The 21,257-nt window shown below is 49.3% G+C and overlaps 1 protein-coding gene across 1 annotated transcript in view; it reads left to right on the top strand.

Moving 5' to 3' along the window:
- Nucleotides 1–21,257, top strand: part of MYO18B (myosin XVIIIB) — a 241,854-nt gene that overhangs the window by 132,172 nt on the left and 88,425 nt on the right. The window contains exons 32-33 of the mRNA XM_042909670.1: nucleotides 1,517–1,621; nucleotides 8,908–9,060. Of these exons, the coding sequence (XP_042765604.1) occupies nucleotides 1,517–1,621; nucleotides 8,908–9,060 (258 nt within the window). The remainder of the gene's footprint in view (nucleotides 1–1,516; nucleotides 1,622–8,907; nucleotides 9,061–21,257) is intronic.

Below are 21,257 nucleotides of genomic sequence, written 5' to 3'. Positions count from 1 at the left end.
CTGAGGCTTTTCCATGGATAGATTTATGAAGGGAGAGGGTGAGGTCAGAGAAAGGTGTTTTTATCCTTATGACAGGCACTCACATGGACTTCACGTCTAGGGCCTGCTCTGTGTCTCTCACCGTGGCAGGAAATCAATCGTTTTAGCGACCCACGTGGGAAAGCTGATGGCTGTCTGGGGTGGCAGAAAAGCTGGGGCCAGAAGACAGAACACTAACTGCTCTCAGCAGCAACTGACTTAGGAGCATGTGCCTCACAACTTCTCTCTGACTCAGTTTACCCAGCTGTGAGGTAGGGTCACTGATAGCACGGAAAGGAAGGACGAAGGGAAGGGTGAGACATGTAGGAGAGAGACTGGTAGGAAAGGTGTGCAAAGCGGTTGCCGTGGGGTATTCACTTCGGCGGGGAGCACCTGCCTTTGCGGGGGGATTAGAGAAGTCAGAGCCAACTGTAAATTGAATGAGTTGCTTGCAGCCAGATGTCTTAGTCCATTTGGACTACTGTAACAGAATACCGTAGACCGCGGGCTGACAACAAGATTTACTTGTCACGGTTCTGGAGGTTGGGAAGTCCAAGATCAAGGTGCCAGCAGATCGGGCGTCGGGGGAGGACCCTCTTCCGGGTTTACGGACAATGGGACAACGGTCTTGCTGTGTCCTCACGCGGTGGAGGAAGAGGAAGCAGGCTCTCTGCTGTCTCTTCTTATTTTTTTAATGTTTATGTATTTACTTTTGAGAGAGAGCACGCATGCACTAGTGGGGGAGGGACAGTGAGAGGGGGACAGAGGATCCAAAGTGGGCTCTGAGCTGACAGCAGAGAGCCGACTCGGGGCTCGAACTCGCGAGCTGTGAGATCATGACCTGAGCCGAAGTCAGACGCTTAACCGACTGAGCCAGCCAGGCACCCCTCTGCTGTCTTTCCTTATAAAGGGCACTAATCCCAGCATGGGGGCTCCGCCTTCATGACCTTGGTCTAAACCTAATTATCTCCCAAAGGCCACGTCTTCAACGAGTACTGCACCAGGGCGTTAGGATTTCAACATAGGAAGTTTGGAGAGACACGAACTTGTAGTCCAGACTTCTTTTTACAAGAACGGATTCCCAGCCTATTTGATAAAGAAGGTGGATACATTTCAACACATCAGACATAATGTTGTACAGAGGCCTTAAAAGTCCGAATGCCGAGATCTGCAAACATTCGAGCAAGGGCATGGCATAGGAGGAAGCACCTGTTAAGGAGTGGGCAGGGAACTGGGGGTAGGGGCTTCACATCAAGTGGCAGGGGGTTTCCCATAAGCGGCCAGCTCGCCCCGTAACTGTCAGGCTCCCAAGCTTCTAGGCTCCTGGGTTCTCTGACAGGGACGCGCCCTCCTGATGGCCAGGGCAGCTTTTGTGGAGGCGGACGGCGGCCGTGCACTTCACATTCCTCCCCCCTCCGGGTGGGGGTCCCTGCCTCGTGAGCTTGGTCTGGATGGAGCTCATTTATCCCATGTGTGTATCCGCCCTTTGTGTCCACAGCTCCGCCAGCTGGAAATGCAGCTGGAACAAGAATACGAGGAGAAGCAGATAGCCCTTCATGAGAAGCAGGATTTGGAAGGCTTGATTGGAAACCTCTGCGATCAGGTAAGGGGGAAACACCCGCAAACAAAACGTGTTTGAGGGAACACATTCCCTGCCCTCCAGGCCCTTTTAGAGAGGTGGATTCAGGGGCAAGGACAGCTCAGTAGTCTTCAGGAAAAGCCAGACCCTAGTCATTTCAGCCAGCCTCCCCCGATCCTCCCAAGCGCCCTCTTGCCCATCAGTTCAGGCCCTGTCCACACTCACCGACTTTTCAAAGGACAGCTTCTGGGGTCCACACGCAGCAGAGTTCTTGGAAGAACCATGAGAATACATGGAGTGGGCCTGGCCAGAAGTGACAGACGAGGTGGCCTTGCCTTCAGCAGGCTGTCGGGGAGACGGGGGAGGCAGGCCTTGCTTCAGTGGGGTGAATGAGAACGGTCACTGTGTTCATAGCCGGCCTCGTGAAGACGAGACTTTTGCCAGAGGTGGCAGGCTCCAAGTCGGGCAAATGTAGCTTTAAACCCTAGCTGGGCCACTTCTGTCTGCCTGGCTTTGGGTGAGCTGATTAACCGCTACTGGAAGGCAGAGCCTTGGGCTCATGTTGCCACGGTTGGACATCAAGGTTCTCGGCTGTGGCGCTGTGGACGTTTCAAGCCACATGAGCCTTTGTCGCAGATGAGGCTGTCTCGCGCGTCGTAGGATGTGGAACAGCATCCCTTGGCCTCCACTGGCTGAACGACGGCAGCCTCCCATCCCCCCTCCCTTGTGACAACCGGAAATGTCTATACACCTTACCAAATGTCCCTTGAGCACCAAGTCGGAAAACCACAGCTGTAAACAAAGCAGGCAGGGCCCTGCACCAGCTCCCCGATTTCCCAGCTGGAAAGCATCTTCCTGTCTGTACCGCTGCTGCGTGAAACCTCAGCATTGGAGGGGGAAGCCTGTGGCTTCTATGATGTCTTTGAAAGTATCACAGGAGTGGGTTTTAATGGATTTGCTTAATACGCATTCATTGCCTTTTAATTAGCAATGCTCTCGCCGTCAATCACCAGAGTTTCCCTTTCTGTTCACGAAGGAATGCGGGCCGGTCTCCAAATGCCCCCCTAGGGCATCCAGGCCTTAGACAAATAGGAGCTCGTTGGGTATTTTTAAAAAATTGATTAAATGAGTGAATCCTAGCGCAGGATCACCATAGCATTGAGCATCTGGGTGGGGAGCTGAAGGAGGCAACAGGAAAGCTTCATCATCGTCCTTCTCTGCATTTTCTAGTTTCTCAGCCGAGCAAACTGGGGCCATTGAGTGCAGAGCTATCGGGGTTACTCTTTCATTAGCATTAGTGCCAGAGTGCCCAGCCCAGTATTTGATTCTAGAACGAGAATGGGAAATCGCCGGGAGAAGGTGGCGTTCTATTCAGCAGGGTCCACTGGCGCTAACAAAGTAGGTAAACCAGGAAGGAAAGATTTTTATAGATATTGCTGAAATGAAACATTTTCTGTGCAAAGGGAAGGTGATTTGAGATGAATAAAATGCTAATTTTGTGTGAGTCACCACGCTGGGACCTCTAAATAAATGATCACATTTGGTAATCTTTAATGTTTTATTAAGACACTTGCCAAACACGTGGAAAAAAGTAGAATGAATAATAGAATTCAGGCTCATGCACCAAGCACCCACGGTTCACATAAATTAAAATTTTGCTGTATTACATTCAGATATTTTTAAGGACAGGAAACCCACGCCAAAAACAGCTGGTGGCCCCTTGGTTTCCATTCCCAAAGTCCCGCCCCTCCCACCTTCCTTCTTCCTTGCCTCCCAGAGGAAACCATCATCCTGAGGCTGGAATGTAGAATTCCACTGTATGTGTATTTAAACTTAACCACAGGGGCGCCTGGGTGGCTCAGTTGGCTCAGGTCATGATCTTGTGATTCGTGGGTTCGAGCCCCATGTCGGGCTCTGTGCTGCCAGGTCAGAGCCTGGAGCCTGCTTCAGAATCTGTGTCTCCCTCTTTCTCTGCCCCTCCCCCGCTCATTCTCTCTCTCTCTCTCTCTCTCTCTCTCTCTCTCTCTCTCAGTAATAAATAGACATTAAAATTTTTTTAAAAAGTTAACCACACACAGTACATATGATTTTGCATTTTACTTTGTTGCCTTCTTTTATGAGATCAGTCTATGATGATCCATGTAGCTCTAATTCATTTATCTTAACTGCTACCCCATATTCTTTTTATTTTTAATTCTATTCTTCTGCTGGTGGGTATGTAGTTGTTTTCATACAAAGACACAAAACTTCAGTGCCTAGTCTTATATCTGTCTTGCTGTGCACGTGGGCAAGAGTTTCTCCAGGGTATGCATATATTTTGAGATTACGTTTTTAGGTGCATCTCAGCTTATCATTGTTTTCTTTCCTTAGCAGATTGTTTTGATTATTAAATGGTCCCTCTTTCCTCAATGAATGGGTTTTGCCTTATGTTATTTTGCTTGATTTCTTTTAGTTAGCCTGCAAGACCTTTTTTTTTTTCATCCCTTCAGGTTCACCCTTTCCAAATGTGTATGTGAATGTGTTTTGTTTTCAGTGTTTTTAGTCTCGAACTTTTTATACGAGAATCTAATTCATTTACATCTATTGGAATAACTAATATATATGAAGTTACTTCTATTCTCCTATTTTGTGTTTAACATTTGTTGGCTTTTTGTCCCCTTCATTGCTTCTTCCTTTTTGAAAAAAATTTTTAAATGTCTGTTTATTTTTGAGAGAGAGAGAGAGAGAGAGAGAGAGAGAGAGAGAGAGAGAGGCAGGGCAGAGTGGGGGAGGGCAGAGAGAGAGGGAGACACAGAATCCAAAGCAGGGTCCAGGCTCTGAGCTGGCAGCACAGAGCCTGACATGGTGTTTTAACTCCTGAACCATGAGATCATGACCTGAGCTGAAGTCGGATGTTTAACTGACTGAGCCACCCAGGTGCCCCTCTTTGCTTCTTCTTATATTCTTTTCCTGCTCTTGGATACATTGGTAATGTTTTCTATGATCCCTTTTGTTCTAATGTTTGTTCTAAAGCTACAAACCATATTTCTATTCTTGTGGTAGATAACTAGTCATAATTTTTTCTAATATACGGTATTTGATTTTTACAACAATGCTGTGGGATAGGTATTATTAGTTCCTTCTTATAAATGATAGAAGTGAGGCTTAAAAGCTAAAGGAAATTTCCCAAGATCATATAGCTTGTTAGTGGCCTAAGTAGGTTTGAAATGGGATCCATATTATTTGAAAGCCCTGTATTTTTGAAACCTAGTGCTATACTGCTTAAAAATGATTAAGGTCCAGGGGTGCCTGGGTGGCTCAGTCAGTCAAGCATCCAACTTCAGCTCAGGTCATGATCTCAGAGCTTATGAGTTCGAGCCCTGCATCAGGCTCTGTGCTGACAGCTCAGAGCCTAGAGCCTGCTTCAGATTCTATGTCCCCCTCTTTCTCTGCCCCTCCCCCACTCATGCCCCCCCCCCCCTCTCTCTCTCTCTCTCTCTCTCAAAAATACATTAACATTAAAAAAGTTTGGGGCGCCTGGGTGGCTCAGTCGGTTAAGCGGCCGACTTCAGCTCAGGTCATGATCTCGCGGTCCGTGAGGGCTGTGAGTTCAAGCCCCGCGTTGGGCTCTGTGCTGACAGCTCAGAGCCTGGAGCCTGTTTCAGATTCTGTGTCTCCCTCTCTCTGACCCTCCCCTGTTCATGCTCTGTCTCTCTGTGTCTCAAAAATAAATAAATGTTAAAAAAAATTTTTTTTTTAAAAAGTTAAAAATGATGAAGGTCCAAAAAAATGATAAATATCCGGTTAATTAGAATCATACTTTTGTTGACCATATTGATTTTTTTTAGAATGTTATTCATTCTCTCTCTTAGTCTCAATTTCCCCTTCTGTAAAGTGGCTTGATTATCCCCAATGGCATTTCCAGATTGCATTTTTAAAGGACTCAGGGATCTTTGTCAACAGACATTCTTTTTAAATGTTTATTTATTTTTGAGAGAGAGAAAGAGTGAGCAGGGGAGGGGTAGAGAGAGAGGGGGACAGAGGATCTGAATTGGGCTCTGCGCTGACAGCAGAGAGCCCGATGCGGGGCTCGAACTCACGAACTGTGAGACCATGACCTGAGCCGAAGTCGAATGCTTAACCGACTGAGCCACCCAGGTGTCCTGACAACAGACATTTAACAACAGCCCCAGACAATTTGGCGTTATGATAAATGTTGAAACAGTTGAGGTTTGAATATAGTTTCCCAAAACAACACTAAACATCATTTAGATTTATTGGTTAATTATTCACCAGCTTTATCCAAATTTGAATCTTTGTGCTACAGAATGCAAACTTGCTGAATGACATTTATTTCCCATTAACCTAATGAGCTTTCTCTCTCTCTCTCTCTTGCCCTCCTCTCTTGTAACGATTCATTATGAAGAGGAAGGTGACTTGGTCTGAGATTTTATTGTGAGTTTTGTTTGCAAAGACCCCTCTGCAAAGGAGATGGGGTGGTCGCATTTTCAGGGTCTTCAGTAAGTTGATAGACTCTGAGCCGTGGTCAGCGCCAACATTAGGGAGTGTCCCTGACGCCAACCTGCTCCACAGGCAAATGAATGCTCTTTATACTCTGGGGATGTATAAAGATCAAGAACAGACATAGAAATAAGAAAGATGCTAATATGCTGCTTGAATGCAATCATGGTGATGAACCTGGGCTCGAGTTAGTGATTCAGGACTCAGGTTCCCTTAGGCTCTGCCGTGCAGTGGTTAGAGACTTGCATTCTAATAGTGAGCTGCCCAGGGTCCTGCACAGCCACTCCATGACCTTGGGGAGAGCACTACTCTCTCCATGTCAGTTTCACCTGCTGTACCTCCATTTTCCCGAGACGGTACATACTTAAAGAGTCCCCACTGCTCACAAGACATGAGCTGGCCCCAGGCCCCCTGCCCCACCTCCGTGTTTTACACCCTCATGCTAATCACTCAGAACCAGATATACAAGACTTTCTCAGCTCTCTGTCTTTGCTCATGGCATGGCTTCTTCCTGAAATGTCCTTCCCACAGCTCACCTGGCTCCCACTTACCTAAGACTCTTGCGGATCCCCTCCCAGCCTGAGCTGGGCGATGCTCCTCCCAAGCTCGCTTTCCCTTAACTTAAAAAGCAGAACACATCTCTTGTATCGTACATTTCCCTACAATTACCCCTTTCTGGACCAGCCAGGACAGCTGGATTCCTATCCAAACTTCCATTTCATAGCTGTGTGACCTTGGGCTGGTTACTTCCCCCTCTGTAGGCATCAGCTTCATCATCTGTCAAATGGGACTCCTAATACTACATACCTCATAGATGCTTCATGAAGACCAAACGTGTTAATTTCCCTAAAGGGTTTCGAACCGGGTCTGACACTTAGAAAGCTCCCTTTAAACCTAAGCTATTACTGCATTTTATAAAGGCAATAATAATAACATCTATTTTTAAGAGATTGTCACAGGAGTTAGATGCAATAACATGTGACAAAGGGCCTGGCACAATGCCCCGTCCTGATCTCAGCTCAGCAGGTGAGATTATATAACATACACACACACACACACACACACACACACACACACACACATTAGACTAGCATTTCAAACTTAACAAAGTAATACATCTGAGAACGAAGAGGCTATATTCGAAGAACCAACTCATTTTTCAAAGAATTCAAAGCTAGTTGCCAAGAAATAGTAATGCGTAATCTAGAGGAGTGCATTCTAGGTCATCAGACAATACTCATAATTCTTTATATTTGTAAAGCACTTGACAGCATGCAAAGTGCTTTCTGATCCATTATCATGCCTGATCCTTGTCTTATCTCAACATGGAGGGTAGAGATTATTTTTTTCACCTTATTTTTACAGACAAGGAGATTCGGGTTCAGAGAGGTCGTATGATTCAGCCATCCTTCCCAATGTCAGCAAATGGCGAGCCAGGGTTTAAAACCGGGGCCACCCCATTCTCAACCCCACCTTCTTTCTAGATTATTCTGGGGCATTCTGAGCATCCAGGAAATGGTTGTTGAGAGGCACAGGTATCCAGGTGGGTAGAAACACACCTACACCCCGTTTTCTTGAAAACTCCCCTTCTGATAGATGGTGCTGTGTTCTTTCCGCTGGTCTCTGGAGAGTCCGAGAAGGGAGCTGTTAGTTTCTTTTTTTTTTTTTTTAATTATTTATTTTGAGAGAGAGAGAGAGAGAGAGAGACAGACAGACAGACAGACAAAGCATGAGTGGGGGAGGGGCAGAGAGAGAGAGGGAGAAAGAATCCCAAGCAGGCTCTCCACAGGCAGTGCAGAGCTCAGCGTGGGGCTTGAACTCATGAACCATGAGCCGAAACCAAGAGTCGGAGGCTTAACCGACGGAGCCACCCAGGCACCCCAAGGGGCTGTTAGTTTCTTCCAGAGTTTCAGAGGTGCTCCCCTAGTGTTTTTCCAGTAGGCGCTGTTTGTAGGTGAGACTGTGGACTGTCGCTGTTTCATGCCGGTCCTCTGGGGAACCCTGTGCCTCTCTCCGTTTGTTGGCCGCTGGGAGCTGTCACCCTCCTGGTGCTGAGTCCAGGAACGTGGCTTCTGCAGGGGCCACTGGACAGCTGCCCGCTCAGAGGGCCTACAAGTTCAGGGATTTGGGGAAAGGAACGTGCTCACTTCTTGGGTAACAACTTTTTGCAGAAAATGACCTCATGCCTTAATGTGGCAGAGGGGACCAGCTCGAGGGACAGCAAAACTTGACTTAGATCTCCAAAAACAGCACAGCTATGTTAAGCACCATTTACTGAAGCATAACATATAGGCAGAGAAGCATACCGGACCCCTCCCGTACAGCTCAATGCATTTTCATAAACTCAGAGAAGTACCACCCACATGAATAACATTAAGGGGCTCCCGAGTTCTGCCCTATCTAGTCCCTGCCCCTGCAGGGAAACTGCTGTCCTCACTTCTGTCACCAGAGGGCCTCCCCTGACCTGTAGGCTCTTACAAGGTGGGGAGAGGCCATATTGATGGCTTTGGTGCCGACCATGAGACATAGTGACTTTGGATCCTTACAGGCTGTGATGGCAGCTTTGGGCACAGCTTATTAGGCATTCGGCTAAACACCTTTCTAATTCCCACGACAGCCCCGCACAGTTGATGTCGTTCCCATTTTGCAGATGTGGAAACTGAGGTTTGGGGAGAAGGGTTTTGTCCAAGGTCCCACAGTGGGAGAGGCAGGGGCCAGATTTAAACCCAGGGAAGCCTGGTTCCGGAGAACTTGGACCCTGGCCACTGCTCTGCCATCTTAGCTCACGAGAGCCTTCCCTTGGCTTCCAGATCGGCCATCGGGACTTTGACGTGGAGAAGCGTCTCCGGAGGGACCTCAAAAGGACTCACGCGCTGCTGTCCGACGTGCAGCTCCTTCTGGGGAGCATGGAGGATAGCAAGACGTCGGTCAGCAAGGAGGAGCTGGAGAAAGTGCACAGCCAGGTGGGTGTCGTGGGTCCCCTCAGGACCAGGCTGGAGAGGGTGCTGCAGCCAGCCAGGGCATGGGGACGGGGGTGGCCACTGCACTGACGTCCGACCTTCACAGACCTGCATGAAGAAGGGGGACACCGAGGGGCTGAGCATGCCACATGGAGGTGGTTTATAAGTGAGAAGGAGGGGTTTATAAATGACCGAGAAGTCCAGTTCCCTTCTTCAGGGTGGAGGCAGAAGGCAGCCCGAGGGCACGGGCAGATCGGGGGCCTGTGGCAGAATGGCCGAGGGCAGCGCACGTGCACATGTGTGGTGGCCAGGTGGTGCCCACCCAGGCTGGGTATGAAACAACGGGTAGTCGTGCTGATAAAGCAAAGCCTGAACCACCACCACCACCACCAATAGCCGTTTGCCAGTTAGAATTGTAATGATGCGGATCTCTGGCCGTCTCACTTCTGGAGCTCCCACCATGTAGTGCTTACTCTGTATGGGATGGGGCACCGAGTTCTGTACCGAGGTCTCCAGGATTCTCATCACCATTTTCCAAAGGAGGGGACTGGGAGACAAGGAGGGCACGAGACCCACCCCAAGGCAGCTAGAAAGTGTCAGAGCCAAGATTCGAACTCAGGACTCCACCCTCCCTGGCTGCCCCCGGGGAGGAGTGGAGGCAGATGGGAGGTGAGACCAGGCAGGAGCCAAGGACCTGGGGAGATGGGACGACGGGCTTGGGCTCTGCCCAGTGCAGACAGCGCAGCCCATGGAGGCAGGTGTCGAGAGGCGTGAGGTGTTCAGATTCCGCGGGGTGGGGTGGGGGGAGGTTGGCGGACTTGGGGAGAGAGGTCCCAAGGCGGAATATCACAGCAGGGACACAGGACTTGCTACCTGACCCATGGGGGGACAGGGAGCGGGGGAGTGAGCTGGAAACAACGCAGGGGAGCTGAGAGCCCCACTGGGGGTGTGGTGCCCTTGCATTTGGTGTCACTTCTAAGTCCCTCGTTTCCTGCTAATAAACGGCATGTGCTGAATCCAGGTGTGGAGAGACGGAAGGCATTTCCTGCTGCCCTCACCACCTCACCTTCTCAGAGTGTTGCCCTCTGTTCTTTCTCCTTCTCTGGCCTTCTATCACGTAGCCTCAGTGCTGCCACATGGCTGCAGGCTTCTCTATCTCCACAGAGTATCCCCAGAAACTTAGATGGGTTATCTGTACTTTTCGGACCCTCAGGCAAAACGATACACTTCCGGAGGGCAAGGCTCTGCTTTAACCATGTCTGATGGTACCTGTCCAGTCCATCGCCCATAATAAATACTGAATAAATGCCTGCCTGTTGAATTCAGTGGGGTCCTCCGCCTCATTTGACAAGTGAGGAAACTAGGGAACAGAGAGGGTGAGGGATTTGCCTGAGGTCACACAGCCAGTCAAAGGCAAAGCTGGGCCTTGAACCTGCTTTCCCTGACTCCAAAACCACTAACTGCTCTTCTCTCTTCCTTCTGGAGGAGCTCAGGAAGGTCAGCAGGTCCCCAGGAAGGCAGCGGGAGGCAGCAGAGTCTAGCTCCAGGTCGTAGAAACCAGATCCAGAGCTTTCTCTGCTTCCTGTCTCCAGCGTCAGTTTCCTGTCTGTAAAATGAAAGGTTTCAGGTAGCAATTGGTTAGCTAAGGGAGAAAACCTTGTTTTCCTTTTAAACAAAATTCCAGCCTCCATTCAGATTTCACGAGTTTCCCCGTTCATTCTTGGATTCCGTTCATTCCCGTTCCAGGATCCAACCAACCCAGGGCACCACACTGTGTTGGGTGGTCTGGCCTGCCCAGGGTCCTCTGGTCTGGGACAGGTTCCCAGTCTTGCCTTGCTTTTCATGACCTTGACAGTTTTGAGGAGGACTGGCCAGGTATTCTGTAAAGTGTCCCCCCAGTCTGGCTTTGTGTGATGCTTTTGTCATGATTGGACCAGGTTGGTAGGTTTGGGGAGAGACCTCCCCAGAGGTGCAGTGCTGTGAAACCTGAAGACGCTGAAGGGCCTCCTCTCTTAATAATCCTATTAATTAATGCTCTGTTGTATCTGCTAATGCTCTTTCAGGGTGACCAACCATCCTGGCTTGTCCCGGACTGTCCTGCTTTTAAGGCAAACCCTATTCTCCGCGTGGCCGTGTCAGAAAACTAGAATCCCCTGGGCTTAGGTGCACCCTTGTACTCAATCTCATTACCCTTCTTACTCCCTGGGGAAGGGAAGTGACCTTGCGCCCATCTTACAGGTGGGGAAGTCCTGTCCAGAGATGGGAAGTGACGTGCCCGGCAGCTAAGTGGCAGAGCTGGGATTCATATCCAGGGCTCGTGATTCTAACTGCAGAATCTAGGGGTTCCTTGACCTTTCTCTTTGGCTGTCCACGTGGGTGGAAGACGCTTAGCCTTTTGACTTGCCTCAAGTGGGCAGAGGTGTCTGAGCACTTGGTCAGGATCCAGGCATGTCGGGCTCCTGCAGCCCCCTTGGCAGGGGGCCAGCTGCTCTTCCTGCCTCCCACCAAAATATTCCTGATGCCACAGCATCCAAATGTCCCCGTCCCCACAGGTGATTGTTCTCCAAAAGGAACCACGATGGTTTTGTTCGTTCTTTTCCTTCCTTTTTAAAGTATTCATGAGCAACCTTCCTCGGCAGGGTTAAAATGTGTGTTCTTGACAAATGGTGGTATTTAATGAAGGCGCCTCGAGCTGAATCAAAGAGCTTCATTCTTCTGAAAGTCCTTCTTCCCCATCTCTGCATCCGGCTCCTATCAAAGGGAATTCACAGCCTTGGCTTTCTGTTGCTGTTGTCATGGAAATCGTTATAAGGATGGTTTCGCGTGGACCAGAGGTCAGGGTACAGTTGCTTTGGTTCCCAGCACACGTGTCCCGGATGCCGGAGTCAGAGCTAATCAAATAAAGCAGTGATGACATTGGGCATCACTGTGTTTCCTCTCCGAGGGAAGGTATTTGTCCTTTACCTGAAGGCTCCAGGGACCGAGGCAGAGAGAGCAGAGAGGAGGGGGAAGAGAGAGGGAGCTAACTTTGCTACTGACTGTGCCGTAAGTGCTGGGTATGGCACTGAACGACTTCCTTCCTTCCTTCCTTCCTTCCTTCCTTCCTTCCTTATCTATGCAGCACCTGCTGGGAGTCAGGTGATATGCTCCATCTAGGCGTATAATGGTTAGTAAGGCAGGTACCCTCCATCGTGAAACTTACATCTGATGGATAAGGAGGCAAGCAAACAATGATAGAAATAAGTAGAAACATCTCACACCTTGATATGGGGAATAAAGGCAATACATGGAGTTCTGGAATAGGCAATTGCAAGGGGTCCCGTTGAGCCTGGGTGGTCGGCTCAACTACCCTGGGAGAAGGAGGAGCAGACTGGGACCTGACCACGCAGGACCTGGAAGGCTTGGGTTTTACACGAAGGGTCGTGCGAAGCCATTGGGAGGTTTTGAGCAGAGAGTGACGTAATCCAATTCGCGGTTGGGAGGCTCGCTCTTCTGTGCGGAGACTAGACGTGAACAGGATGGCAATGCCGTTAGGAGGCTAGAATACCCGTCCAGGCCAGAGGAGATGGTCATCTGGGCTAAGTGGTGACAGAGCTGGCTAGAAGGGACAAACCTGGGGCTGGTTTGAAAGTTAGGGGGCTCGTAGACTTTCTGGTGGCAGCAGTAAGTGCGCTATTTAGATAATCCTTACCATAACCACAGGAGGTGGGTACTTCTATTATTGACCTGTTTAATAAAGATACAATCTCTGAGAGGTTGAGTAACTTACCCAAGGGCACACAGCAATATATGTCCGAAAGCTGTGAATGTCACCAGTTCTGTGTCCATGCAACTTGGCCGGTACAGTATGGGTCCTATTAACATTGAGCACCTACTATGTACTAGGCTTTTCTGTGGTGTCTTGGGATCCCCAAACTTGGCCGCACATCAGAGAACTTAAGCACTGCTTAAAAATCACAGATTCTGGATCCCACCTCCAGGTAGTCTTTTCTTTGTCTTTCTTCATTAAGTCTGGGTTGGCACCCAGTATCTACATTTTTTAGGACTGGCATCTGGGAATCGCGGGCCTCATTTATCTCTCAAAACACCCTTTCCAGTTCTGTGGTGACACGTCCATTTCGTAGACGAGAAAACTGATGGCGAGGTTACCTTAGTGGGACAGACCTTCATTCGGCCGTCTCAACATTAATTAAATTTGAGTCAAGAGGACTGGATCTGGCAGCTGCTAAACTCGTGACCTTCAACGCGCAGCGTGACCTCCCAGAGACTTTTTCCCAAAGTGGAGAGTTCACGTCGCTTGATGGCCCAGTGCTTGTGGGGGGCTGATGAGGTCAAAGCCGCAAGGTTCTCGGGGGGCTGATGAGGTCCAAGCAGCAAGGTTCTCAGAAACATGACCACGCCCTGCTGCCCTTCTAGCTCAGTAACTGTGGCGTGGAAGAGCCCAGAGAAAGGTTTAATCTCTCAGGGCACGGACAAGGGAATCGCTTGAATGCACCTATTAAAAAACTCATGCATTCAGCAAATATTGATGTGGTCTGAACTCTGGGACGCATGGGAGGCCAGGCTGCAGGGATAAGGAGGAGACAGTATTGGGGGGGGTATGTTGATAGTTGGGTTTAGTGAGCGTGGCTAAGGGGTTTGGGTTTTATCCCAAAGGTGATGGGGAGCCATAGAGAGTTACAGGGTAGAGATGGGTGTGGTCAGATGGGCGTGGGGATTCCAGGCCCCAGCTGAAGCTCTGATGTGCGATGTGCCAGGCCTAACCAGCAGCATGGGAGAGTTCCCTTAGAGCATCTTCCAGAATCTCTGGATTCTGCCCTTAGTGGACAGGCATCCCCTCGGCCCATTGCCCCGGCGTCTAGGACCCCGAGAGAATTATTTGGCTCTTTTCACCCAGTTTCCTTCCACTGGGAGCCTTGGATATATCTCTGATAATACTGTGGTTTAAGACCCTTGTGATAAATCATAGAAGAGTCCTAGAACTTTTGGCGTTCAAATCCTGGCTCTGCTGCCTAATTAGCTGTATGATTTGGGGTGAGATATCCTGTGTTGCAGCCTCCTTTTCCTCATGTACAAAGGGACATGAGGGACGCCTGGCTGCCTCAGTCACTTAGGCATAAGACTTCAGCTCAGGTCACAATCTCCCGGTTTGTGGGTTTGAACCCCGTGTCGGGCTCTGTGCTGACAGCTCAGAGCCTGGAACCTGCTTCGGATTCTGTCTCCCTCGCTCTCTGCCCCTCCCCCACTCTCGCCTTGTCTCTCTCTCCCTCTCTCTCAAAACATTAACAAAAAGTCTTTTTAAATAAAAAGGGGCATGATATTCCCAGGCCCGGGGCTGGTTTAAAGAACGCTATGACTGTGCATTTGCAAGAATTCTCTAAAATAAAAACTTGAAGACCATGATTTTTAAAACGTAGAGCTCCCCGCTGGCTCCCTCGTCTGAGTCACAGGGGTTGACTGCCGGAAGACTTTGGTTTCTGGGCAAACGATTTTACAAGACCTCGTAGCACAGACTAGGCAGGGCGATGTGTGGGGATGATCTAAAAACACCTGTTCTTTAGGAGCAATTACTAATTAATTCCCATGGAATGTTTGCACTGGAAACAAACTAATCTGGAGACAGAAGCAATCCCAACAACCAAGATACGTAATTGAGATTATCGCCGTGTGTAAATAACATCTGTGAGAAGCAGATGCTGGCACCTGGCTCCCACAAGACCCTGGAAGAGGACGTTTTCTCCAGGACACTGGTTGCTTTCAATTCACGCCTTTAACCTTCGTCTCTTCCCCCAAAGGGAATACAGTATTTGCTTTTTGCTAAACGGAGACCCCCAAGCTCTTTCCTTTACTTCATTCATACTGGGGACCGTGTTCCCCCTCTTCCTGCTGAGTACAGAGCTGTCACCAAGTCTCAGTCATTGTACCCCCAAATGGCCCTTCAATCCTTCCCCCTTGACATCCCCCCCCCCCCTACTGATCACCCACCATCAGTATTTCTCATGCTGGCCCCTGGCCTGGTCCAAGCAATCTTTCTGCCACCCGATCTTCGGAGAAAGAATTTTAAAATGTACATACAGTCTTGGCTTTTTGTGTTCGAGATCCATCAGTGGCTTCCATCGTCCTCAGAATACAATGCAGGTTCTCCAACGTGACCTTTACGGGTGCCAAGTCCGGCTCCCGTGCTCGTGACATGTCTGAACAGCAGCTTAGGGACAGCTTGGGGTCGCTCACACCTGTCTCATCACCTTCCCGCCTTTGCCCAGGCTGTGCCTTTGGCCAGACTCCTGCTTCTCTCTTCTGAAGCCTGTTTGCCTGGTGCCCATCTAGTTCTCTTCCTTTTGTTTTTGTGTTTTTTAAATGTTTATTTATTTTTGAAAGACAGAGGGGGAGAGAGAGACAGAGTGCAAATGGAGGAGGGGCAGAGTGAGAGAGAGAGAGAAAGAGAGAGAGAGAATCCAAAGCAGGCTCCAGGCACAGAGCCCGACGTGGGGCTCGAACTCACGGACTGTGAGATCATGACCTGAGCCGAAGTCAGACGCTTAACCCAGTGAGCCAGCCAGACGCCCCCGTCTAGTTCTCTTCTGAGCTTGGGTGTGGGCATCATTTCTGGGAGCCATCTCTGACCCCCATGAGCTGGCTGAGGGCCCACCCCTCTGGGCTCTCACTGTCTGCTGGGTTTACCTCTGGGGTGGCACATTGTCTCGCAGTGTATTCCGAGGGCAATGGAAGCCACTGATGGATCTTGGACACAAAAAGCCGAGACTGTATATAAATTTTAAAATTCTCTCTCTGAAGGTCGGGTGGCAGGAGCATTGCTTGGACCAGGCCAGGGGCCAGCAGACATGAGGACCCCGCATGAGAAATACAGGGGGTGGGTGATAAGTACGGCAGTGAAGGGGGAAGGACTGAAGGGCCTTTGGGGGGTACGATGACTGAGACTTGGTGACATTCTCTCGCGGTCACCACCCTTGCTTGCTTGTGTCCCCCCTTTACCATCCAGCTCCTTCAAGGGAGACACTGGGCGAATAAGTAAACATACGAAGAGACTGGTCCAAAGTCACAAAGGTAGTAAGAGATGAAGCTGGGATTTGAACCCAAGGACATCAACAAAAGGCAGTTTAAAGCTGCTACTACCCACCCCCCCATTAATGTATCTCCTGTCAGCCCTCTGCCACCTCCGGGTCCTCACGTCCCTGCGGGAATCCCGGGGTGCTCCTACAGGCCCTGCCACCGGGGGAGTCCAGCTCAGTCTCTGTCCCTTCGGGGGGGCCCCTTGAGCCTGGTGTATCTTCTACGTGAACTCCCAGCCACGGCTAGGCAACATCCTGAGGCCCCCCCCCCCCGGCCCCCACCACTAGTGTGCAGAAGACCGATAACCCGTGATTCATCCCCAGTGCCCTTAGGCAGGACGTTTGTCACCACGTGTCACCCATGCTTCCACGAGACATTGAAAATAATTAATAAGCTCTGGGAAGATGAGTCTGATGGGAATTTTTCGTGTGAGCGAGCACCTTCCTCCCCAGCCAGGAACCATGAGACAGGTGGCCTGGGTATTTTATTCGAAGAGACAAAAAAAAAAAATTTTTTTTTCCTTTTTAAAGATGATGTTGGAGTGAATTGACTCAATATTAACATAACCTCCTGTCAGAGGAGATAAAAACCAAATTGTAATTGGGTAAAAACATGGTTATCGCAGCCCGTTTACCCCACAAATATTGACACTTCCAATGCTGTTACAAATGGAGAAAGGCTGGTTTTATGATAGGCCGGGGGTGCTGTCTACGCATCTCCCCAAAAGGACCCGTGACGGTTGAGAGCTGTGGAGGGCCAGGCCCCCGGAACAGCCGGCCATCCCCCAGCGTAATCACAGACGTCTTCACAGTCATGATATTGGTGGCAGGCATGCGGCTGGTTCGGGACCAAGCGTGGGACCAAGCGCTTAGATGCCATGACTTAATTTGCAGCCCCCCCCCCCCCCACCAACCCACTTGAGTGTAGTGAACGCCATGTGAGCAGGACCTCTTCTGTTGGGGACCAGAGTGCAGGAGTGAGTCCGCACACCGCAGGTGCTCTGTGGATCAGTGGGGACTCCCAGGATGGGCCGTGAGTCTCCATGGGAAGCAGCTCCCTCATTTCAGGTAGGAGGGAGCCCAGCATATAGGAGACTTGCCCAAAGTCACAGAGTTTGGGGGGAAGTGGGATTTCTTTTTTAAATAACGTATTTCGAAAGAATTTCAAGCTTAAAGTGGCAAGAATAGTTAAGACGATGCCTGTTTGTCCTTCATTTAGATTCATCAATTTGTGGGGCACCTGGGTGGCTCCGTTGGTTAAGCGTCCAAATCTTGGTTTCCGCTCAGGTCATGATCTCACGGTTCGAGAGTCCAAGCCCTGAATCAGGCTCTGGGAAAAGCCTGCTTGGGATTCTCTCTCCCCCACCCTCTCTCTGACCCTCCCCTGCTCTCTGTGTCTCTAAGTAAATAAATAAAATTTAAAAAAGATTCATCAGTTTGTAACATTGTACTACGTTTGCTTTCTCATTTTTTCTCATTCTGAATCCTCGAAAAACCAGTTACAAACACAATGCCCCTTTGTTCCACTCAAAAGGGAAAATTTCACATTGATAAAATACTGTCTTCTAATCCAGAGGGTCAACGAACTATGACCCACAGGCCAAATCCAGCTCAAATCTGCCTACTTGTTGTTGTTGTTGTGTGTGGTTTGTTTATTTGTTTGTTTTTTTGATTTTTCTTTTTACCACAGCCTGAGAGCTGAGAATGGTTTTCATGTGTGTGTGTTTTTAATTATTTATTTGTTTTGAGAAGGAGAGAGAGAGAGAGAGAGAGCGAGCGAGAGCGCACAAGTAGAGAAGGGACAGAGAGAGCGGGGGAGAGAGAGAGAATCCCAAGCAGGCTATGCACTGTCAGCACAGAGCCCAATGCGGGGCTCAGAGTCACGAACCGTGAGATCATGACCTGAACTGAAGTTGGGTGCTCAACCGACTGAGCCACCCAGGTGCCCCTGGTTTTCATGTTTTTAAATGGCTACATTAAAGTAGTTAGATAAGTGGGGTGCCTGGGTGGCTCAGTCAAGTGAGTGTCCAGCTCAGGTTATGATCTCACGGCTCGTGAGTTCAAGCCCCGCATCGGGCTCAGTGCTGACAGCTCAAAGCCTGGAGCCTGCTTCGGATTCTGTGTCTCCCTCTCTCTCTGCCCCTCTCTGGCTTGTGCTTGGTGTCTGTCTCTCAAAAATAAATAAACCCTAAGAAAATTTTTAAAAGAAAAGCAGTTAGATAAGTGTGGTACCTACATACAGATATCTATCTAAATCTATATGTATATGTATATGTATATCTAAATCTATATCTATATCTATATCTATATCTATATCTATATCTATCATCTATATCTATACGATTCAGATTTTGTCCATTGCCCTCGTCAATGTTCTTCACAACAAGTTTTCTCCGTGTTCAGGATCCAACACAGGATGCAGAAGTGTTTGTGCTTCGTTTTCATGATGTTATGGCCCCTCAGTCTTTCTGTCTCTGTCTTTCCTGATGCTGGCACTTTGGGAAGGGTTCACGCCAGCCATGTTTGCCCTTCCATTCGGGTGAACTGGAATTTGAGCCCCTGTCTTTGTAATGTCGGAGCCTTTGGGTTTTGTGCAGGTTTGAGGGTGTTCCTGGGGCATGGGACTTCTGATTTTAAAACCAGAAACGTCCCCAGCAAACAGGGGGGAGTCGCCCATCCTAGGGCCGGCATCTCCAGCACCGAGGAATTGTGAGGAAGATAAAGGAAGGTACCCGTGGGTTTCGGGGAGGGGGGGGATGAGCCAGATGCCCTCTTGAGTGCCTTTTCTCGATTATCTGCTCATTGTTGCTCTTTGGATGGATTCCTACCGTCCACATGTGTTGGCTGGTGTCTTGCTTTTTTTGCTCCATTTATGCGTGCAAGATTTACTGGTATTATCGTATGTCGCAGTTGGTTCATTCTCCTTGCTATTTCTGAGACTATATCACAATCTAGCCATTGTGTTGTTGATGGGCATGTAGGTTGCATCCAGATTTTGATGATTAAGAATACAGCCTCTGTGGGCATTTTTCCCCCATGTTATTTTATTCAGGAGGCAGGCGGGTGTGTGTGTGCATCTCTGTAGGGTGTAGACCTAAAAGTGTAGAATCTCTGGGTCACAGTACACCTGTTTCTTTAACTGCGGTCGATGTAGCCAAATGGTTCTCCCGAGTGTCCGTAGACACGTTTACTCCGGCCAGCCGGATACGACAGTCCCACCAGTGTCCCCTGTGGTCAACACCTGCTTTTGTGAGTTATTCACATCCTAGCTGTTCTGAGGGAGGAGGTGTTCCGTGGGTCTGTTTTGCATTTCCCCGACGAGTAACGAGGTGGGTCACCTTGTCGAAGTAGATGGACCATTTGCATGGCTACTTCTGCCCTGTTCAAGCCGCACGTGCCTCTTTCAAACTACTGGCTCTTTTTCTTAGTGATTTGTGAGATATGCTGGATGTAAAACTCTTCGCTCGTAATGTATATTGCGAATAGTGTCTCCCACTTTGCAGACAAACTCGGGGCATACCGCTGCATTCTCTTAGCTTTGCCATTTTACGAACAGAAGCTCTTCATTGCCAGGTAACCCAACTGGTCAATCTTAGGTATCTTGGAATCCAAATTTAAAACGACTTGGTCCAGCAGAGGGTGTTCTGGTTAGCCGAATGTTCTGGCTAAGTGAGCGCGGTGGTGCAGGATGGCCGGAAGCCCACCACCCTCTACCCGGGTCTCTAGCCTGGACTCAGGATCCAGCCCTGGAGGTTGGCTGGACACGTCTGTGGTCACTCTCTACGCAGGACATTTCCTCCTGCAGGGGAGGGTCCTGCCCACACAGCCTGCCCCTCGTCCTTTGTGTGGAGCTGGCTGTCTGGACTCCGGCCGGTGTCTGGGTCAGAGACCTGTGCTTGGGAGGAGCTGGGAGCGGCCAGGCAGCAGGTGGCTTCCCGAGGGGGTGTTCAGGGCTGGCTCAGGCAGCAGGGCCAGTGGGCTGCAGACGCGGGCGGCCCCGCCCCTCCCCGGATGGGGACAGGTTAGTGATGCACTGAGCTGACCTCTTTCCTTGGCTCCCTCAGCGCATGTGCGTGCAGCCCCTACCGTGTGGGGACCCAGAGGGGAGCGAGCCCCAGGTGGCCTCCAGGAGCCCATTATCTAGTGGGAACACGGGGAGGTACTCAGACAATAACACTATTTAGGGGAGCAATGGGGTGCTGGGACAATGGGGTGCTGAAAATATAATAAAAATGAGGGCATGATAGGATGGGGGCAGGGGAGGCGTTTTATGTGTACCTTATCCTGCTTTTCCAAGGTTTTCTTTTTTTTTGGAGAACATCAGGGTACGCGAAAGCCACTGCAACCAGAGGTGAAGGCAAGAAGGAAATTCGTAAAGTCTGTTTAATCATATAGTACCTGAGCAGTCCTTAGATCCTATAATGCAAAATTAGGAAGGACTCTTTTTTTTCATTTTAATTTTTACTGAAGGATAGTTGGCGTACAATATTATATTAGCTTCAGGTGTACAACCTAGTGATCCAACCATTATATGTGTTATGAGATGCTCACTGCCGTAAGTGTTGTTACCTTCTGTTACCGAGGAAGGACTCTCAAACCCTCAAAGAAATAGACTCCAAACAAGTGAAAGGAGGTCTGTTTTACTTAGCAGGGGGGAAGCCCAGGCCACAGGGCTTACAAGAAAAGGCTGTGGGTTTAAAATTCAGGTCCGGTCCTGGCCCCATTCACCACTTACAAGCTGTGTGATCTTGACAAGTTAACTAACCTCTCTGAGCCTCAGTTTCTTCATCTATACAATGGTGGTGAAAGTCCCTACTTCAAAGAGTTGTTACGTGTTGCAAATAACATATTCATGGTAAGTATTCAGAGACTGGTTATGATTAGTCCACTACTAACGATGATTATTTTTACTCTGAGGAGGATGGAAACCAGAAAGCATTTCGATGCATCAATAAATAATGATGCACAGGGTAAGCAAGATGATGGAACGTTTAATATATGCTCAAGTCATTTGACCAAGGACACAGAGAGTAACCACCAGATGGTCTTAGGAAGTTTCCCCTTGGGGCCACAGTCATCAGACTTCTGAGCCGGATAGACCATTGGTGGACCTGGCCTGACATTTTTAAT

The sequence above is a fragment of the Panthera leo genome, chromosome D3 (assembly GCF_018350215.1).
Source record: "Panthera leo isolate Ple1 chromosome D3, P.leo_Ple1_pat1.1, whole genome shotgun sequence".
NCBI classification, from domain to species: Eukaryota; Metazoa; Chordata; class Mammalia; order Carnivora; family Felidae; genus Panthera; species Panthera leo.
The sequence above is the reverse complement of the archived record's forward strand: the minus strand, read 5'-3'. Positions and strand labels throughout refer to the sequence as shown.